At 41.8% G+C, this 22,851-nt stretch overlaps 1 protein-coding gene across 1 annotated transcript in view; it reads right to left on the bottom strand.

Annotated features, from left to right (window-relative positions):
• Positions 1–22,851, bottom strand: part of cdh8 (cadherin 8) — a 99,033-nt gene that overhangs the window by 53,750 nt on the left and 22,432 nt on the right. Inside the window, exon 3 of the mRNA XM_014126498.3 lies at positions 5,404–5,698. Coding sequence (XP_013981973.1) covers positions 5,404–5,698 — 295 coding nt within the window. The remainder of the gene's footprint in view (positions 1–5,403; positions 5,699–22,851) is intronic.

Below are 22,851 nucleotides of genomic sequence, written 5' to 3'. Positions count from 1 at the left end.
CCAGCTGACACAATGCTGCCCAGACCCATTAGCACTGGCCTTGGGTGTTTATGTACCTTCCTCTCACCACAAGAGCTGCCCAGACAAAAACACACTTCAGCTCATTCATTTCCCTGTCTTTTATCACGGTGTCTCTTATCTCTTCATTTTTGTGAGCTTCATGGCCGCCACGAAAAGGGTGACTTTTGAAAAGAGCCAGTCAGAGGTTTTGTCCTTCGTTTCATTGAGCTCTTTACCATTCATCCGCAGAGCCAATCTTATGCAGAACATATTGAAGGGCATCATTACCTGGGAGCCTGTAGTTTTTGTTCTCTCTTCAAGGAAGACCAAGCTGAGGTATTAGAGAGGGAGAGTTCAGGCTCAGCCACATAGGGGAGCAGGACAAATGACAGGCACCAGCAAATTTGGAACTGCAGGGTACAATTGTGTTAATGCACAGCTAGGTATGTTAGGTGTGCCACAGAGTGCATGCTACATAGAAAGCCTACATACTGTATTCTACAAAGAATAAATGCCTCAGGAGGCTTTGAAGGACCAGAGACTGATCATATTACATGCATAATTCAGAGTTACGCCGGATAATAAATAACATGTGATGAATAAGTAATGTGTGAGTCAGTGTGTGCGTGTGTGTGTGTGTGTGTGTGTGTGTGTGTGTGTGTGTGTGTGTGTGTGCGTGTGCACTTTCATTATTTTGGTACAACCCGACAGATGCGTCAGCTAGGTGATTGATTAAATTGAATGATGGCAGAACCAGTCCAGACATGCCTGTTGTCTCTGCATATTCACACTGTTTGTCTGACAAAACAACAAATTCCCCAAACTTGAAATTGTTTTCCATCATCCAACAAGCCATATCAAAAGGCTGTATCGAAAGATGAATATAGATTTGTATATAAGCATAGGCACCCATATAGAGAGAGAAAGAGCGAGAGAGAGAGAGAGGACACTCCAAATGCAGAATGAGGTGAAGTAGAAGGAGCAAGTTATTTACAGCTAGGCCCAGCTTGTCTGTGAAGTCTCCTCTGCCTTGGACTCCTGTCCTATCCCTATTTAGCAGCACCGAAAGGGCTGGCTGGGCTGAGAGAGTCACACCAGGTTCACAGGCCTGACCCCTGCCTCAGCTGAGGCCATTGGCCTTCTACAGCACCGTGCCTGGCCTGCACGGCAGATGTGACTGCTATGGCCCAGCTGCACACAGTGTTAAAGGCCCACAACCCCCTGCCTCCCTGCCCATCTGCCAGAACCTAGAGTCCTGAATCGGAGAGGCGAGTCACACCAAACAGAAGCCCTCCACCAATGTTCTCCACCAAGTTGTTACAGTTGAAGACCATGGTCTAAAAATGAATGTTTTCAAAGGTAAGACGATGACCCTCAAATGAAGCTACAATGTTCCCTTTGCCACTGCTCTAAAGCCATGGTTTTGTTCAGAATTGACAGCAAGAACAGCGTTAAATTACAAAGACCATATGTTCGATGAAATCAAGGAAGTCAAATGTATTGCACATCTGGCCTAAATGGAGCGTGGAATGGAATCGAAATAGTCCAGCTGTCCTGATACAAATCTGAAACCTGTAATGTGTTGAAGTATTGTGTGTAAGATCATCTCACAGGTGACTAATGTAACCCATATCTGAGTTCACCTGCGTCCCTTTGCTTTTTTCACTTGTGACCGATGCCTCTCATCACACGCTTTGATGTAAAAACATGTTGCCTTTCACTCTGTACATGTTTAATTTATGAAGGGTGTGCTAATACTAAAATGAGGAGTCTAATGTACGCATACTGTATGATTGTGCGCCCAATGGAAGTCTGCATGTAGCCCTCATTTCCATATGTCTCTCCTTGATCAAGTCAAAATCAATGATGACAACTCTTTACTTATTTTCCAAGCTGCCATCATTGATCAGTGCATAATCAGAAATATCATTAGAGCCACAGACCGTGCCTGTTAGTCCTGTTACCGATGTTCATAATAACTCTCAAAATGCAAATGAACTCCAGGTAATCTATTAATGTCACTTCAATTTTATGTCTGCGCTCCAATTTAGCAGATCCTGACACGTTTGCACGCCTGGTGCTTCTGTACACAGGCTCATTTTACAGGGGGTTGAGAGCGGCCGCGCTGCGAGGAGAGGAGGGCTGAGGAGCGACATGCCATCTGTCTCTCCACCAGTTTTATTAATCGCCTTGATAATGAAGCAGGCACAGGCAAGGCTCCCGAGGCCTCACGTTGGAGTTTGAGATGGCAAAACAACTTTCCAAGTTTATTTCTCTGTGTAGCAATTATTGTCATTCACACCCTTTCTTTGGTAGAGAGGAGGGTCGGACGACCTGATTCTAATTACCTGAATCGTCACTTTAAGCAGACTCTCTAATTTAAACTACATCACAATCCCCTTGTTAGCTCCAGAAGGCAGGGAGCTCTATAATTCCAGCATATGGTTGGAGGACCTAGTGGGGGAATTTGCTTGCTTGTCTTGGCCTTAAAGTCAAAGACCCCATTAACAAGAAAACGGATCCAATAATCCAATGAGATTTGTCCAATCCGTGCAAATGATACATAATTCCCCTTGTGAGAAGACCTACACCATTAAGTAACAAACTCATTTAGAATTTAAGACAAATTGAAATATATAAATATTGTGAATATAGACACAGCATTTTCAGCTGTCCAGTATCAAGAAATGAACGGATGAGTATAGTGTATTAAATATTAATATATAATAATATAAAACCTTTAACAGGAAATTTGGTGCTTGTTTGATTGTTTATTTGCCCACACTCAAAGGTTGATATGAAGATGTAAGAAATATTAATATGACAGACACCCCAATAACTTCCCGATTGAGATAATGTTGAAGACATTCAATCAGTGTCCATTAAAGTGTCCTCTAATGTCCTCTTAGAATGAGATCATTAAGTGTTACAGTCAGGGAACGAGATCAGAGTAAGATAAGAGGAAAATCTCCTTTAGATTGAATGCACATCACCAAGGAAGTAAGTAAAATAAATGTCATGACATGTACTCTGCACTCTTTTGTCTTCAATGGAGAATGTTTATAAGGGCACAAGGCGAGACCCAAATGCAGACACAGGAGGCAGATGGTTGAGCTCCGACATTTATTACACCAAAAGGGGTAGGCAAAAGACAGGTCGGGGCCAGGCGAGAGTTCATAAACCAGGTCAGAGTCCAAACAGTACCAGGGGATAGGCAGGCTCGAGGTCAGGACAGACAGGGGTTCAGTGAACAGGTCTGAGTCCAAACAGTACAAGGGGATAGGCAGGCTCGAGGTCAGAACAGGCAGAGTGGTAAGGCAGGCGGATTCGGCGTCAGAACAGGCAAGGGTCATAACCAAGAAGGCTAAGAAAAAACAGAAACTGGGAAAAATAGGAGCTAGGAGAAACGCTGGTTGACTTGGCCAAACGAGACAAACTGACAGGAAACACAGGGATAAATACACCGGGGACTAATGGGGAAAACAGGAGACACCTGGAGGTGGGTGGAGACAATCACCAAGACAGGCGAAACAGATCAGGGCTTGACAATGTCAGTACGCCAATAACAAAACCAAAACTGTAAATGGCTTTATTTTATTTGTTATTCAATAAATTACATAACATGAAGTGAACAAAGCCACGTTTCTTATCCAGCTCACCTTCAGAAAGAACAAGGCATTCTCAGGCATGTTCTATTAACCTTTGTGTTCACCTGCACACTGGAAACATGAAGCCCTTACAAGCACATGTCACATATTTTTTTCTAGCGGTAACTGCCTGCCTAGGTAGTGATGACACACTGAGCCATTGTATAGCCTGTGTTTCAATGTGTACTATGAGAGGCATGTGAGCCCAAACATGTTAAAAGCTAACCTTTGTTTGTTAAAGCTCCATATAACAGCTTACGGTTTTGGAATTTACTTCAAGCCCTTTTTAATAGTTTTGAGTTACATGTTTTTGTCAGAAATCCAACAGTCTCTATGCTCATAAGAGTTTGTTTTCCTCTGTTTTCGCAGTAGACTTTATTGGAATTTTAAAGCACAATTAGAAAACAGATTAAGAGTGAGTTCTGTATAAAATCTTATTTAAGTGTGATAGAAATGAAACACAAATGATTTATGAATATGAGACGGGAGATGAAAAAATACTCAATGTTTGTTTGTGTCTTTATGTCCAGAGCTTTTGATTCTGTCCATAAACGCCACAACACATAAAAACTTAACAAGATGAAAACAAGTCCTTTCAAAAAGCCTTTCAAGCTAACAAGAGAACATTGGTGAATGTTTAATTAATCAGCAGTGATAAAAAAAAAAGAAATAACAAAAGCCACCAACTTCCATTTTTATATTGCATTCCCTTCGGCAAATCCCAGTCTCTGCAGTTAACTAGCACTTTGCTTTTCACCCCACTACTAACAATTCCCTTCACTTCACTGTCAAAACCCTTGGATAAAAACAATGAGCGTTTCAATTGAGAACAACACACTATGGAGAAAACTGCAATGTTGGTGGCTGCAATATGTGTGTTGCAGTCATAGTAAAATCATATCTGACTTATGTCAGCATCATGATAGGGAACAACAGTACCCAACAAATAACCACACCACTATATGCCTCTTTCTGAAGGCAGCATGTCAAAAAGGTGAAGAGATCCATCCTGCTCTCCCACTTGTTTCTGATTTTCTACAAAATACTCACAGTTAGGTAACCATTCCAAGGTCAGTATTGAGACCCTTGAAATACATGAGCCGAATCATTTTAACTTTGCGTGCTATATTTGAAATATGTGATCAGGCACTGCTAATTTGAATGCTTGGCTGAAATAAATATGTGAATATATGAATATATTAACATACTGTTACATACAAAAGGTTTTGTAGTGGTTATATACAATATTGTTAAGGAATATGTCAAACATTGTGTTGAAAGCATATATGGTATCCCCTTGCAGGAATTGTTACTAATCAACACTGAGGACCATATTTAATATTAAGGGCGGCAGGTAGCCTAGTGGTTAGAGCGTTGGACTAGTAACCGAAAGGTTGCAAGATCGAATCCCTGAGCTGACAAAGGAAAAATCTGTTGTTCTACCCCTGAACAAGGCAGTTAACCCACTGTTAGTACGCTGTCATTGAAAATAAGAATGTGTTCTTAACTGACTTCCCTAGTAAAATAATAATATGACAACATGGAATTCATAATTGAAAAGTCAGGCAAAAATCTGTTCTAAGTTTGTATTACAATGATGACCAATGTTATCATCACAGAAATGTGGGAATTACATATCACGATAGTTACCCAAATACTCTACAATTACACATAAATAAAGATTCTATTTTCAAATGATGTAGAGATGAGTTTGTATGCCTGCAGAAAGAGAAGTGAAGGCCTTCACTTGACTTACCCACTTGAGACATCTCTGGGACAGAGGCCCGGTAGGGGCCTTCAACAAACTGTGGTGGATTGTCGTTGATATCCTGCACCTTTATGATGAACTCCGAGGGCGGTTCCAGGGGTTGATCGGTGTCTCTGTTAGTGACTTGTGCTGTAAGCGTGTACTCTGCCTTCTCCTCTCTGTCCAGTCTCTTCATGGCGTGAATATCTCCCGTAATCTCGTTGATGGCAAAGATGGTACCCGCCCCCTCGCCAGCCAGGACATACTTTATTGGTGTGCTGCCAACATCCAAATCTGTGTGTAGCTGAAAACAAAGGAATGAATTGGTTAGCGTCAAAATGTATTCTTATATCACTGGCATAATCTTTTAAGTTAATTGATAAGAGCTTTATGAATGTTGAAAACCAATGTTGGCGCGACTGGAGTAGTCATAAACATTTTTTCGTACACATTGATAACTGAAGCCCACTGAGAACAAAGCTTATGGTGAACTGATGCACTATAGAAAGTGGGTCATGTATATCTTATTATCTTATCATGAAGCACAGTATACAAATAGTAATGCCAGTACACATTAGTGTGAATAACACTCTATGGCCAGAGTTTTCTTTTTTTCTAAACCACCTCAAACACTTTCATTACCTATAAATCAGTGGTGAAAAGAACTAAAGTAAAAATACTTTAAAGTACTAAAGTCATTTTTTGGGGTATCTGTACTTTAAATTACTTATATTATTGACAACTTTTAGTTTTACTCCACTACGTTCCTAAAGAAAATATGTACTTTTTACTCCATACATTTTATCTGACACCCAAAAGTACTATTTACATTTTGAATGCTTAGCAGGACAGGAAAAGTGTCTAATTCACACAATTATCAAGAGAAAATCTCTGGCCATCCCTAATGCATCTGGCGGACTCACTAAACACAAATGCTTTGTTTGTAAATGATGTCTGAGTGTTGGAGTGTGCCCCTGGCTATCCATACATTTATAAAACAAGAAAATCTTGCTGTCTGGTTTGGTTCATATTTACTTTTGATACTGTCACGGTTGTCGTAAGGAGAAGCGGACCAAAGTGCAGCGTGTGTGTCATTCCACATTTTATTTACACTGAAAATATGCATTACATAAACATAAACTAAAGAACAAAACAACAAACTGTGACGCAGAGGTGAAACATACACTACTCAAAAACAATCTCCCAAAAAACCCAGGTAGAAAAAAACCCTACTTAAGTATGATCTCCAATTAGAGACAACGAGGACCAGCTGCCTCTAATTGGAGATCATCCCAAACAAAACCAACATAGAAATACAAAACTAGAACATGACAACATAGAAAAACGTAACTAGAAAACCCCCCCATCACTCCCTGACCTACTCTACCATAGAAAATAACAGCTTTCTATGGTCGGGACGTGACAGTACAGCCCCTCCAAAGGTGCATATTCCGAACGCACCTAAAAAAAAAGGGAGGGTTAGAGAGGGTGACAAATGTCTATGGTGGCTCTGGTGCAGTACGCAGAACCTTCTTATCCCGCGGATCCTCCAGCAGAGGAGGCGGCTCCGCCCGCTGATCCCTCCGCTTTTGTGCCCCTGGACCGTGGATCGTCGTCGTCGGAGGAACCGGACCGTAGATCATCGCTGGAGGCTCTGGGCTGCGGGCCGCCGCTGGAGGTTCCGGACTGTGGGCCCTCTCAGGAGGTTCCGGACTGCGGGCCGTCCCTGCAGGCTCCATGCCATGGATCATCACTGCAGGCTCCGCGCCATGGATCACCACTGGATGCTTTGTGCCATGGATCATCCCTACAGGCTCCGGGCCATGGATCATCCCTACAGGCTTCTTGCCATGGATCATCCTTTCAGGCTTCATGCCATGGATCATCACTGGAGGCTTCGGACCATGGATCATCACTGGAGGCTTCTTACGTGGAGCCGGAACAGGTCTCACCGGAGTGGGGAATGTCGCTGGAGGCTCCGGACTGGGGGAATTCGCCAGAAGCTCTGGACTGGGAAGACTCACTGGAGGCCTGGTGCGTGGAGCTGGCACAGGTGGCGCCAGACTGGTAACACGCACCTCAGGGTGAGTGTGAGGAGCAGGAACAGGACACACCGGACTGGGCAGGCGCACTAGAGACCTGATGCATGGGGGTGGCACCAGACTGGTGACACGCACCTAACGGTAAGCACGAGGAGTTGGCTCAGGTCTCCAACCTGACTCTGCCAATCTCCCCGTGTGCCCCCCCCCCCCCAAAAAAATGGGGGGGGCTGCCTCTCGTGCTTCCCTTGTTGCCGCGCTCTCGCTGCCTCCACCTGTTCCCATGGGAGGAGCTTAACTTCTGCCCCTAAATCCTCCAAAGCCCTGGATATACTCCTCCTTATCTCCTCAATAGTCCACTGCTCCATACCATGCTGCTTGGTCTCTTGGTGGTGGGAGATTCTGTCACGGATGTCGAAAGGAGAAGCGGACCAAAGTGCAGCGTGTGTGTCGTTCCACATTTTATTTATACTGTGAAACTATGCAATACATAAATAAACTTGAAATGACAAAAAAGCAAACAAACCGTGACAAACAACAACAATCTCCCACAAAACCCAGGTAGAAAAAAAACCTACTTAAGTATGATCTCCAATTAGAGACAACGAGGACCAGCTGCCTCTAATTGGAGATCATCCCAAACAAAACCAACATAGAAATACAAAACTAGAACATGACAGCATAGAAAAACTAAACTAGAAAAATAAACTATCACGCCCTGTCCTACTCTACCATAGAAAATAACAGCTTTCTGGTCAGGACGTGACAGATACGTAAGTATATTTTAGAAGTTACATTTACTTTTGATACTTAAGTATATTTAAAACCAAATACTCTCAGACTTTTACTCAAGTAGTATTTTACTGGGTGACTTTCACTTTTACTTGAGTCATTTTCTATTAAGGTATCTTTACTTTTACTCAAGTATGAGATTTGAGTACTTTTTCCATCACTGCCTATGTATAGAGTCACCTGTCAAGGTCTTTGACACTGCAGTCTGGCAAGCGAGCACACATTGTGTGAACATTAGTGGATTCAAGTACAGACAACCCTTTTCATGTTTAAAACGACTAAAGAGATTCATAGGGAATAAGATAAGAGAAATGGAGCTCCAAGGTAAGAGACAGTTGGAGTTTTTTTTTCTTCAAATGAGGAGCGGATATGGCTGGTTTTATTCTATCCATATATTAGGAACTTGATCCCAAAGGTAAGTAACTAAGGATTGCGGGGGGGGATGGGATCTTAAAGTAGAACATTTGCAAATTGGACAATGTTCAGCATCGGTCTGAAACATGGCCAGTAGAGGTCCTCTTTCTAATTTGTATTTTTGTAAAGATCTTGCACCAGAACATCCTATTCAGCAACTTCCATTTTGTTTTCTGCCCTGAAATTTGCCAGAGGTATTCCTATGAGACCATGTTTGGGGACAGAGTAACAAGGTAAAATGTGTGTACAGAAATACAGACCTCTATAAAGCCTCCACGATTGTTTTATAAACCCGTTTTATGCATATACTGTCTCAAAGGTGCTGTTCACAGACACTGACAAAGCATATTCACTTAAATTGTCACACCTTGCACTTTTGTTTTCCTAATTGTGCCATCATTTCACATGAAAGATGTGGCTCATTAACACAACAGCTTCACAACATTCCACACACTACGAAACCCCTTAAATGAGCCCAAATGAATGTATGTCAGTTTACTTGGAGGCTCTCTCTGTGTGTGTGTGTGTGTGTGTGTGTGTGTGTGTGTGTGTGTGTGTGTGTGTGTGTGTGTGTGTGTGTGTGTGTGTGTGTGTGTGTGTGTGTGTGTGTGTGTGTGGGGGGCGTTAAAATACAAAGCTGGGAAAGAAAAATCATACACGGTGCCTAAGTCTTCTTAGTATAATTATATCAATTATTCTAATCATGGAACAAAAATAAATATCAACCCCCCCATCATAGTAATACATGTATGTACAGTAAACTGTGAGAAACCCACTCTCACCAGAATGTTTCTAGATACAGTGCATACTGTCCAGTGTAAATGGTACCTCTTTCCCTCTCGTAGGATGATCTTTACACCACAATGCACAAGTGATCATCAGAGAGGAGAATTAAAGAAACGGGGCTGACAAGGCTGTCTATCATTATCCAAGTTAGCAAGGCAACAAATCTGAACCGGCAAACAATGACATTCTGGGAACACTTTTAACCTTAACCGTTTTGTGTTCATTAAAACTGTTCTGTGCACATTCGCAATTGCAACGATAACATTATATGGTACAGACACTCAACCACTCAAACCCTCAAACTGCACTTTGTGTTAAATAAAGTTTCAAAGAAAACATTTAATAAAAAAAAGACTAAGTCTGCACTAAATAAGCACAAGTAGATTAACGAGTGGAAAATAACCCAATAGCAATGTCACAACCGCAGCCTTGCATGATAATGAAAACTGCTCACATATCTGGACTTCCCATCATGCGTCTATGTTTATTAGAAACCCCTCTACATGTAAGAACTCAGACATCATGCTTATTGGCCTGCGTTATAGTTCACTGCTTCATTATGAATCCCAATGCACAATGAGGGGAATCGGACCCCCTTCCCACTGTACCCTCAATCACTGCCACATGGGGCTGCTTTTACTGTCAAGCTCAGGAGAAAACATGTCACTCCATACTCAAGATGAGCTTTCATAGCAGTCGGTGGAACAATAGTGCATTCTAATGAGGAATATTTCATTCCCCTCGGCCTCAGGCTCCACATTTAAGTGTAGCGTTAAGCCCTACATGGCGAATTAATGATTTTGCTCCTTGTCAGGGCAAGTGGTGGAGAGGGCATGTGCTGTTCCTCTCTGCAGGGTGAGGGAGTGTGAGGGAGAGGGGGCCCTGTCACCCTGTAAGGCTGGGTGTCAGCTGGCGTCTAGCATGTCAGAGCAGTTCCCCATCTGAATCTCATCGCAAGGCTCAATTAGCCAGGGTTTCTTTTTGCAGTTCGCCCTGGAAGCTTAAATCCTTAAATGCAGATTTGTGTGGTGAAATTCATCCAAAAATACTTGCTTTTTAAATCCTAAGAATGAGGATGTGGGCTATCTGTGTGTGGTTAACAAACTGATATGCAAAGCAACATATGAGCAAGTATGATCAGACTGAAACCCTGTTTCCTATACGTTCTTATATGATTAGATCACGATCAGATAAAGGGTCAGATATGATGTCCGCATTGGTCACTGTAACAATTTCTCACTGAATGAGGTCACAGTTGCCATCATAGGGGATGTAGTACTAAAAACATGGCATCATATACAGTACCAGTCAAAAGATTGGACACCACTCATTCAAGGGTTTTTCTTGATTTTTACTATTTTCTACATTGTAGAATAATACTGAAGACATCAAACAAATCAAAACATATTTCATATTTTAGATTTTTCAAAGTAGCCACCCTTTGCCTTGATGACAGCTTTGAACACTCTTGGCATTCTCTCAACCAGCTTCATGAGGTAGTCACCTGGAATGTATTTAAATTGCCTTGTTAAAAGTTAATTTGTGGAATATGTTTCCTTCTTAATGCATTTGAGCCAATCAGTTGCGTTGTGACAAGGTAGGGGTGGTATACCCAAATCACTGAAGCTGGAGACTCATATCTCCCTCTCTAACTTTAAGCACCAGTTGTTAGAGCAGCTCACAGATCACTGCACCTTTACATAGCCCATCTGTAAATAAACCATCCAACTACCTCATCCCCATACTGTATTTATTTTTTGCTCCTTTGCACCCGAGTATCTGACACGTCCTGACTATGGTAAGCTGTTATTTTCTATGGTAGAGTGGTCAGGGTGTGACAGGGGGTATTTTTTATGTTTTGTATATCTATGTTTAGGTTCTGGTTCTAATCTCCAATTAGATGTCCTCGTTGTCTCTAATTGGAGATTATACTTAATTAGGGGTTTTTTCCACCTGGGTTTGTGGGATCTTGTTTTTGCATAGCTTAGTAGCTTGCAGAACGTGATGTTCGTTTTTCCGTTGTTTGTTTGGTTTGTGTAGTGTTCTGAGTTCAAATAAAGTATTCATCATGAGCACTCGACACGCTGCACCTTGGTCTACTCATTACGACGAGCATTACAGTATCTCTACTTGCACATGCATCTTCTGCACATCTATCACTCCAGTGTTTAATTGCTAAATTGACATTTTTCTGCCACAATGGCCTATTTATTGCCTTACCTCCTTTATCTTACCTCATTTGCACACACTGTATATAGACTTTTCAATTGTGTTATTGACTGTATGTTTGTTTATTCCATGTATAACTCCGTTTGTCGCACTGCTTTGCTTTATCTTGGCCAGGTCGCAGTTGTAAACTTGTTCTTAACTGGCCTACCTGCTAAATAAAGGTGACCTACCTTTATAAACTGGCCTACCTGGTTAAATAAAGGTTTACAACTGCGACCTGGACAAGATAAAGCAAAGCAGTGCGACACAAACAACAACAAAATACAGAAGATATCCCTATTTGGTAAAAGACCAAGTACATATTACGGCAACAGCAGCTCAAATAAGCAAATAGAAATGACAGTCCATCATCACTTGAAGACATGAAGGTCAGGCAATCCAGAAAATGTCAAGAACTTTGAAAGTTTCTTCAAGTGCAGTCGCAAAAAACATCAAGTGCTATGGTGAAACTGGCTCTCATGAGGACCACCACAGCAAAGGAAGACCTAGAGTTAGCTCTGCTGCAGAGGATAAGTTCATTAGTTAACTGCACCTCAGATTGCAGCCCAAATAAATGCTTCACAGAGTTCTGAATTGCTGCAAAGAAACCACTTCTAAAGGACACCATTAATAAGAAGAGACTTGTTTGGGCCAAGAAACATGAGCAATGGGCATTAGACTGGTGGAAATTTGAGATTTTTGGTTGATCTCCGCATGTGTGGTTCCCACTGTGAAGCATGGAGGAAGAGGTGTGATGGTGTGGGGGTGCTTTGCTGGTGACACTGTCAGTGATTTATTTAGAATTCAAGGCACACTTAACCAGCATGGCTACCACAGCATTCTGCAGTAATACGCCATCCCATCTGCTTTGCGCTTAGTTGGACTATCATTTGTTTTTCAACAGGACAAAGACCCAAAACACACCTCCAGGCTGTGTAAGGGCTATTTGACCAAGGAGAGTGATGGAGTGCTGCATCAGATGACCTGGCCTCCACAATCACTCAAACTCAACCCAATTGAGATGGTTTGGGATGAGTTAGACCGCAGAGTGAAGGAAAAGCAGCCAACAAGTGCTCAGCATATGTGGGAACTCCTTCAAGACTATTGGAAAAGCATTCCTCATGAAACTGGTTGAGAGAATGCCAAGAGTGTGCAAAGCTGTCATCAGGGCAAAGGGTTGCTGCTTTGAAGAATCTAAAATATTAAATATATTTTGATTTGTTTAACACTTGTTTGGCTACTACATGATTCCATGTGTTATTTCATCGTTTTGAGTTTTGATGTCTTCACTATTATTCTACAATGTAGAAAATAGTAAAAAATTAAGAAAAACCATTGAATGAGTAGGTGTTTCCAAACTTTTCACTGGTACTGTATATATAAAGTATATTCCACTTTACCTTAAGGCTACACTAAGGAATTACTTACTCTAGTTACTTGATTCTGAGCAAGAAGTCTACCAATTTATACAGAAATGTTAATTACACCTACATGAATAATCTGTAATTCAAAATATTGCAATAACATTTGAATACAAGGAACAGATGGCTCGATGCATGATATATGATACACTTAGCTATTCTTGGGGACAATTTTCCCTGCAGTCCATCCCATGAAAGTACCATTTTAATCAAATCTGCCAAAAATGTCCTCAGTGAGAACCACACTACTCCAACAATGAGAGTTACAATAATTAAAGTCAGATCCACTGTCTTGAATGGTGCAACCTTTCAATGCAGAACCCTATTGAGGAGAAGAGGAAGAAATGGCGACCATTGTGTTATTGTTGGGCCAGACTATTGCTTCTCAAGATTAATTCAAAGGCAAAAGGATCACAGAGCAAATGATTTGGCTACCTTTAGTCTAAGAGGCCAATGCAATTAGATGTACTCATCCATGAAAATATGTTGTTTGTGAGTGTGTGTGTGTGTGTGTGGTGTGTGTGTGTGGTGCGTGTGTGAGGAGGGTGTAGTGTGAGTGTGTGTGTGTGCGCCCATGTGTGTGTGTGTGCGTGCGTGCGTGAGGAGTTTGTAGTGTGTGTGTGTGTGTGTGTGTGTGTGTGTGTGTGAGAGAGAGAGGAGAGTGTATTTCAGGCGGACTGCCTGCTGAGAGAAACTTGGAAATGGAAAATGATTTTGCAGTACACTTTAAAGGCCTTACACGCTATAGTGAGGGAATAACCTTTGGTATGTAAGAAACTCTCCATATTGAGTCATTCCCACTGTTCATTTAATTTGTTACAATTTCCCAACCTGAGCCTATCAATCTGCTACTGACGTCTTCACAAGTGTGCTATAAAAATATTTAACTATAAAGTAAAGTCAATGCACTTGACACAATAGGTATATCTAGCCATTGTATAGCCATTCCATACGCATTCTCTGAGAATCTGTGTAACAAGGTCTTAGCCCAGGCAGAAACCTCTGCATTATGTAGAGTGCAGAGACAAAGGAGCCGTAGCAGTACAAATTCATTAGGAGATGGATGCTGTGCGGTCTGTTAAACGGGGCTAGGTTTTAGCTTTAACCTCCTCCACAGTATGATTAGCCTACCTATGAGCCTAAATATACACACCACAGGCTGGGGGAGAAGCCAGAACAAAACAACAATAATCAAGGAGCAAATTGTTTTCTTTTTTTCACGCAGCTGACCTACTCAAATCAGAATGAGATTGATTTCGCAAGGTACAGATGGAACCTGTTGCAAGTGTAATTTGATGCATCATTTCGTTATGATGGATTGTGATTGTTGTCCAGATGGCGCTGCTTGGGTTTCTAATTCATATTTCAACAATCTTTTGTTTTTTAATTATTGAACAACTGAATTAATTAGTTAGAAGATAGAAGACAGGCATCTCATTCTCCAGTAAACATGCAGTGGGATCTTGTAAATGACACCACTGCAAGCAACACATTGTTCAGGGTCAAGTGCTTATCAGAGTCCAAAAACGTATACGCATCCACACACCAGTGCTCTTGAATATTGGACCGCTAACTTGAATACTTTTTCAAATTCTTGGCACGTCTCAAGCCATTTCCCCCAACCGTGGCCACGTCGGTTCGGAATGTTGGGGAGGTGCACGGCCGCGGCTGTGTGTCTAAGCGGATGGCGGTTGCAAAGTCAGATGGATATGTCACAATGGACCACAGGGCAAGCCACAGCTTTGGACTCTGAATTGCCCTTTAGACAATGGAGCTGCTGTTCTTCATGTTGGACTGTTGAGTAGAAACATAGCTGTGGCCTACTTTGATTTACAGAGTATAATACAGGATTTTTATGTAACTTTTTCACCAAACATGGTCAACAATTAAACACACTATTATTACATGTGTCTATTAAACACAAAAAACTATGTTTTAAATGCTCTTCCAAGATTTTCCAGCACACAGCTTTGACCTACTACAGTAGCTATGTTGGTCTATTGTACTTCAAAGAATGTGTAGGCAGGTTGCTTAGGATTCAAACCTTCTCAAACAGCCCATCGGACAGCCTATCAACCTATTGACGTGACTATAGGCTAATGATACATTTATCAGAATAATAATTTGAGTAAAACCATAGAATCTTATTCTAGGATAAGTTTATCTGGTACACTTCTAGGGGACTTTACCCCCATGTTCTGTACAATGAGTCATGACATACATTACAAACCACTAAGAGAGACATGCAGTGCAGCAAACTTTATTTAGGGCTCCCTCCCACGGAAAAAAAGAGTCAGACCATTGCGACTGCAGACGCCCACCTGTGCAACATCTCAATAAGAGAAGAATAGACTTTGAGTCCTTGACCAGGCGTCATGGACAACTTCAGTTACAATTTGTTCCTACAGAGAAAACTCTAAGTATGTCCTGCTGAAAAAAAAAACATGTCACAAGTGCACTAAAAACGTGTATCTGTACCCTGTGGCAGGCTAGCAGGAATATTAAACTAAGTAGACAATCCAGCAATAAACACACAGCAACACCTGCATTTTATATAGAAACATGGCTTGCATATCTCTCCATTGGGATATTTCATGTATAGGTATCAGAGAGAAATGTATCTGCAGGAATGTAATACATCTATAAACATTGCTGTTATTGGTTAGATGTATAATCCCCCCCCCAGAAGCTTAGCTTTTCGATTGTCATTAGATATGCAAATAACAGCATCATTTTATGTTCCTAGATGAACAAAAGAAAAGGATGCATTGCTGTAGCGGAAAACAATGAATCAAATCAAATCAAATTGATTTATATAGCCCTTCTTAAATCAGCTGATATCTCAAAGTGCTGTACAGAAACCCAGCGTAAAACCCCAAATAGCAAGCAATGCAGGTGTAGAAGCACGGTGGCTAGGAAAAACTCCCGAGAAAGGCTAAAACGTAGGAAGAAACCTAGAGAGGAACCAGGCTATGAGGGGTATAAGCAGTGCTCGTCACAGCAGCAGCTGGCAGCTCCCTTCAGATAGCTAGGGGACAGAAAAGGTCCCTCAATTAGGTAGCACCGTCAACGCAGATAGTCTAGTTGAACGTGGAATTACACAAACCTGTGTTTGAAGACGTCACATCACTTCCGAGTGAAGCACTGTCTGTGTGAGTCATGCTTGTGTGCATGTGTTTCACACTGCTGAGAAAAAGGAACCATTGACTAGGGAGAGAAACATCACCATACCCTCCCACAGACAGCAGTGACGCTGTTTTTTCTTTTTTGAGAAACTCAGCCATCTAAGTACATTATCGTTATAGCTCTGAGACACAGTTCAGGACCTATCCAAAATTACATAACTTTATCCCATTGCAAAACGGCTGACCTTTTACATCACACTGCACCACTCAAAAGAATGCAGCAAAATAACAGACAAGGTCCTGAACATTCAAATAAAGTGCTCCCATTTTAGTCCAGCACTTCACTCTAGATCATTTCAACTAAATATTGTTATATGCTACAGAAAGAGAGTAATTTCTTCCTCCCTACGGTGCCGAAGAACATAGAAATTGCTTCATGTAACTCATCTCCCTAGCTACCTCACTTCATTTTAAAGTTATCTGCTTTTCTCTCCCCATCAAATCTGGAAAATATCTTAGTCTGTTTAAAAGGTTACCCAAGAAAAAATAAGAAAACGGGTTAGGTCTTTGGGGTATTGTAAATGTAAGAACGAGCAGGTAAATTAGGAGTTATTTTTATAACTAGTTACTGTCAGGGATGGTGTCCTCAGCTCTGCTAATGTGCAGATGACAGCTGGTAAATAGGAAAAAGTCAAGCCTTTTGATTAAATTCAGTTCCATAGTGGAAGAGACCGGAGTCAAAACTGACTTTTTGAATTGTTCATGTATCTTTTTTTCTCTCTCTCTTTCTGGAATTGCCCATAAGGTAATGTCAACAGAGATTTCACGGCACACTGCTGGTACATCAGCCAGGCTCAGGTTCCCCATACCTGTGATTTACATCAGAGCTGAGCCACAAAGGGATTTTCCATGCCACTGACAGGACAACACTCCAGGGCTCCGGAGTTACGCACCCGAACAATGCTGTTCGGCCACACGGCATAGAGCTGCATTTAAACACCAAGAGAGACAGTCTACATGACTACATTTAGTAATTTTATTTACTACAGTATTAAATAACTGAGATATCATATGCTGAAACACCCTATGAAACAGAGCTTGTCTCGTAATGTTATCTTGGGATAACTTACAGTACAGTACATTTCAGAAGATACATTACCTATTCATGGAAATACATTACATCACCAAAGTATGTGGACACCCCTTCAAATGAGTGGTTTCGGCTATTTCAGCCACACCGTTGCTGACATGTGTATAAAATCGAACACACAGCCATAGACTAACATTGGCAGTAGAATGGCCTTACTGAAGAGCTCAGAGACTTTCAACGTGGCACCGTCATAGGATTCCACCTTTCCAACATGTCAGTTCGTCAAATTTGTGCCCTGCTAGATCTGCCCCGGTCAACTGTAAGTGCTGTTATTGTGAAGTGGAAACGTCTAGGAGCAACAACGGCTCAGCCACGAAGTGGTAGGTCACACAAGCTCACAGAACGGGACCATCGAGTGCTGAAGCACGTAGCGTGTAAAAATTGTCTGTCCTCGGGTTGCAACACTCATTACCAACTTCCAAACTGCCTTTGGAAGAAACGTCAGCACAATAACTGTTCGTAGGGAGTTTCATGAAAAGGGTTTCCATTGCCGAGCAGCCGCACACAAGCCTCAGATCACCATGCGCAATGTCAAGCGTTGGCTGGAGTGGTGTAAAGCACGCGGCCATCCGACTCTGGAGCAGTGGAAACGCATTCTCTAGAGTGATGAATCATGCTTCACTATGGGTTTGGCGGATGCCAGGAGAACGCTACCTGCCCCAATGCATAGTGCCAACTGTGAAGTTTGGTGGAGGAGGAATAATGGTCTGGGGCTGTTTTTCAGGGTTCAGGCTAGGCCCCTTAGTTCCAGTGAAATGCTCTACCAAGATTTTCCAGCATATAGCTCTGTCTACTACAGTTACTATGTTGGTCTACTGTACTTCAAACAATGTGTAGGCAGGTTGCTTAGGATTCAAACCTTCTCAAACAGCCTATCAACGTGACAATAGGCTAATGATACATTTATCAGAATAATAATTCCAGTAAAATGAAAGAATGTTATTCTAGGATAGATTTAACCAGTACACTTCTGGGGGACTTTACCCCCATGTTCTGTACAATGAGTCATGACATACATTACAAACCACTAAGAGAGACATGCAGTGCAGCAGGGCTCCCTCCCACGGGAAAAAGAGTCAGACCATTGCGACTGCAGACCCCCACCTGTGCAACATCTCAATAAATAACAAAAGAATAGACTTGGGTTTGGCGGATGCCAGGAGAACGCTACCTGCCCCAATGCATATTGCTAACTGTAAAGTTTGGTGGAGGAGGAATAAGGGAAATCTAAACACTACAGCATACAATGACATTCTAGACGATTCTGTGCTTCCAACTTTGTGGCAACAGTTTGGGGAAGGCCCTTTCCTGTTTCAACATGACAATGCCCCCATGCACAACGCAAGGTCCATGCAGAAATGGTTTGTCGAGTTCGGTGTGGAAGAACTTAACTGGCTTGCACAGAGCCCTGACCTAAACCCCATCGAACACCTTTGGGATGAATTGGAACAGCGACTGCGTGCCAGGCCTAATTGCCCAACATCAATGACCTCACTAATGCTCTTGTGGCTGAATGGAAGCAAGTCCCCGCATCAATGTTCCAACACCTAGTGGAAAGCCTTCCCAGACGAGTGGAGGCTGTTACAGCAGCAAAGGGGGACCAACTCCATATTAATGGCCATGATTTTGGAATGAGATGTTTGACGAGGAGATGTTCACATACGTTTGGCCATGTAGTGTATATTTTACTACACTATGGAATCCGTGTAGTTACTTGAAAGCAGCAGTCTTGTGCAGAGAAAACGTGTCAGAAAGCATGCCATAAGTCGTCTTAATCATATAAGAGAGCAGACCAATAGCCTACTGGAAGATACTGAAACAAATAGACTCCTTCCTAGAATGATGGCTATAACAGGGAGGGGGGGGGGAGGGGGTTGTCTCTGTATGACTGCCCCTCCCTATTACCCCTGACTGGGAGATGGATTCTGGCTGTCACACCTGCCTGACTCTGTTCCTGCCAGATGCGGAAGGGTCACAGGGAAAACACCCAAACACTCGTCAATCTCACCATTGTCCAATGCTCCTCTGGCTTCTATAACAGGTTCCAATATCCATTAAGTCCAGATGCTTACAAAAATGCTTACATGCACAGAAATGGGGTGGTGAAATCTACTGACCTGTAATACCTGTGCGGGAGGATAAAAAACAAATATGGAGTTGTATATAGGGAGAAATAAGAAGAGTTGCATGCCATATCTTGATACATTTAGAGCACATAAATGGAGATATAGAGATACTTCTTCCAAGACGTTTTAAAGCCAGAAACGATCGATTCCAAGTATTTTAGGTCAAAAATCAGCTCTTATTTCAGTCTGTGTGGTCATAATCGACAAAGAACAGCGTTTCCTTGTGCGATGTATAATTTGTCTAACATTGTTACTGCTGTAAAAAGGCTCTGCAACAATAAAACATGAAAATATTACATTTTTCCCTCTCCCCACCCTTCAGTTCCTTCTCTTCCTTTTTAATTCTCTCAACTCCTGGCTCTCCTGGGGTTGAGAATAATGTACACAAGCACAACAGCAGAATTGAGAAGTGCTCGTGTTGTTTGCGCCTGGTGAAAGAAATCATCACAGCATGCATTTTTTCCCCACACAGACTTAATTGTAGAGAATCAGAAAGTTGGAGAATTCCCCCAGTATGCAGATCCACTTTGATGCTGTCACTCACACTGTGGAGCTTTTGATTAGCCATTGTTCAAAACAGCCTGTTCATGACCATGCACGGTTACCAGGCGCCCGCCATTAAACTAACTTACAGTAACTTCATGCCTTCCCTAACTGGGGCACCAGCTAGACCTCAAACAGCTTGTTATTGGAGGGATCACAACATAATACTTCTATTCAAGGGGCAAAGCTGGTAGAAAGAAAACTAGCAAACAAACAGGGATAATTCAGTCTCAAATGGGAAACCAATAGGTTTCTGGTACCTACATGAGGCATAGCTATAATACATGACATACAATAGATAGTCAATTTAGTTGAAGTTATAATGGGGCAGATCTCCTCATATCCTATTCAGAAGATCAGAAGTCAATATATAAATTCCCCTGACAACAAATCAACAAATCCACTCACAAAATCTGCAATGATTTGTTGAAAATGGATTGTTATTTTCAGAGCTTGCTGTATATGGCAGATGGTGCTAGACTAACCTCGTCTTCGTAGCCACCACTCCATGTACCAGTGTGTGTGTGTGTTTGTGTGTGAGAGAGAGAAAGTGTGTTTGCGAGTAAAAGAGAGAGCCCATGACACTTTCCTGCTAACACCTACTCCTCATGCTGTACAGAGGGAGTCCTTGCCTGAGGACAACCTTTACAGTGTCAGTGTCAGAGCAGACGGATTACTTGTTCTTCAGTGGCTTGCTAGTCCTCTCAGAAAGTGAAGTCACACTGCCTGGCATTCCCAGAGTTGCTTGCCAGAGTGCCTGGCCCGACCCAGCTCCCTGATTTACGTACATCAGAAGGCTAGGCCAGTTGGGATCGTCACTTTAACTGCCTGCAGAAGACTTCTCCCAGGCTAAGTGACTAACTCCACAAGATTGGATTCATATGCTAAAGGTCAGGACAGTAGATCATATGGCCTATATGGTCTGAGCCGGAAATGAATCCCAAGGCATCAGTAACATGTTAAACGAAGCTATAGCGAAATGTGTTTTATTCAACACTATTGTGAATTACTAACACAAAACGACAAGTGAATCGAGAAGGAAATTAACAAAAACTATTGTCTAATTAATGTGTTTGGGGATGGAATTTGTTTTTGCTAATTGGCATTCACATTTTAAAGGGACACTTTTTGCTCATGGTGACGAATGGCTCATAACACAATGCTTCCTAAGAGGATACTTGTATTATTTGACAGATTCTATCTTCTATATTCAAACCTTCCACAAATACAGAGGCATTTCCGCTCCAATTAAATATGCAAAGAACTGTAACTGTGCAAAGACACTATAATTAACAATATTGTATATTTTTTTTACTGAAATGCAATCTTTGTTTTCAGATATACCTTTCTGGTCATTGAACACGATGACAAAAATATGATTTGTCCTGAGGCACTAATTCAATAACTTTCCCCACTAGTCATTAAATACAACAGTTGTTGTAACCACAGCCAGAAAATGGTGATAAACAGCTCACTAGTGCTTGTGCATCATAAGGATTGGGGTATAAACAGGAAAACAAAATCAGACATAAAACAAATGCTGCTCCAAGACAGAATGCAACAAACAGAATATTAAGACACAATGGATGTGGATAAAAATATCTTGCCTGGAGAATTCCAGATTTGCCAATATACAACAAGCACTCTATAAATCAAAGTTTGCCACCAATTTGCACTTGTTCAGATATCTGGGGGGACTGTGTTTGTTTATTTTCCCCTCAGAGTCTGGCAGTTAACCACTCGAAATTAAGCCTGTGACAAAACACAGAGATGTATTGTATGGGAAAGCAGGCATGTCAGCTTTGGAGAACACCATTTATACTCATACATTATATTCTATTTACAAACCGCATTAACACCCATGGCAAAATCCCCTTCTCCCATAAATCTAGAGTATCCCTTCTCCTCCTAGCATCTAACGGGCCCACAGTTTTCAATTTCTGGAGCAAGAAAAGGACAGAGGTATAAAGCTCTTTCGACTGTTACATCTGTTCTACTTTATTACCAGTCTTTTGGGAAAAATCGGAGGGCAAGCTTTGCAGCCAGCGATCTGTTTACATTTTCTCTACAACACTATATTGGAATTATAATTGTGTTCTATGGTGCCTTCTTTTGGTGCATAGGTCTGTTTAAAGGTCCTTTGGTCCAAGAGAAATGAAGAAAAATGAAACCCTTTTTGAGGGATTCAATTACTTGGTAGAAAGCGCAGCTGCACATATTTTTCCTCTCTTTCTTTCCTCATGGTGCTACTCTCGTGGGAAGGATGATATTAAAGGGGGAATAGGGCTGATGCAAACACATTGAAAATATTTCGCAATTAAGGCTGATGCAGACAAAGGAAATATTATTATTGATGGAGGATTATGAACGGGATAATTACAGCGGATCTAATGTCCACAGTCACAATTCTAAGTGCCTGGCCAAAGTGATATTAATTGCTTATTGACTTTGTGACTCCCGATGTTCAAGGTTACAGGGGGTCATCGTGTTCAAGGTTACATGGTACATTTGGCTGGCTAGAGTTGCCTTGGAGTCCAGCCATCACCAGATTGGATATGTGGGCCTGGCAAACATGCCTTAGGACATTGGTGAATATTTTGTGTGCATTTTATTGTCCCACGTTTTATTCTCGATTGTTCATAAAGATTGTATGCATGTTAGGAGGTAGAGTATCTTCAGGATAAAGTTTGACTTCACTTGTGAAACAGTGTACCAACCAACTTTGGCCTGCAGTTGAAGGTGGACGGGATGCTGATAATGATGATGGGTGTCAACAAGAGGTGAATCTGAAGCAGCACAAAGTTAATTATCCAGTCTTGATTGGCAGTGATCTCTCTCTCAACTCATGTCCAC

The sequence above is a fragment of the Salmo salar genome, chromosome 11, assembly GCF_965601325.2.
Source record: "Salmo salar chromosome 11, fSalSal1, whole genome shotgun sequence".
Taxonomy (NCBI): domain Eukaryota; kingdom Metazoa; phylum Chordata; class Actinopteri; order Salmoniformes; family Salmonidae; genus Salmo; species Salmo salar.
This window is presented reverse-complemented; position numbering and strand designations above follow the sequence as displayed.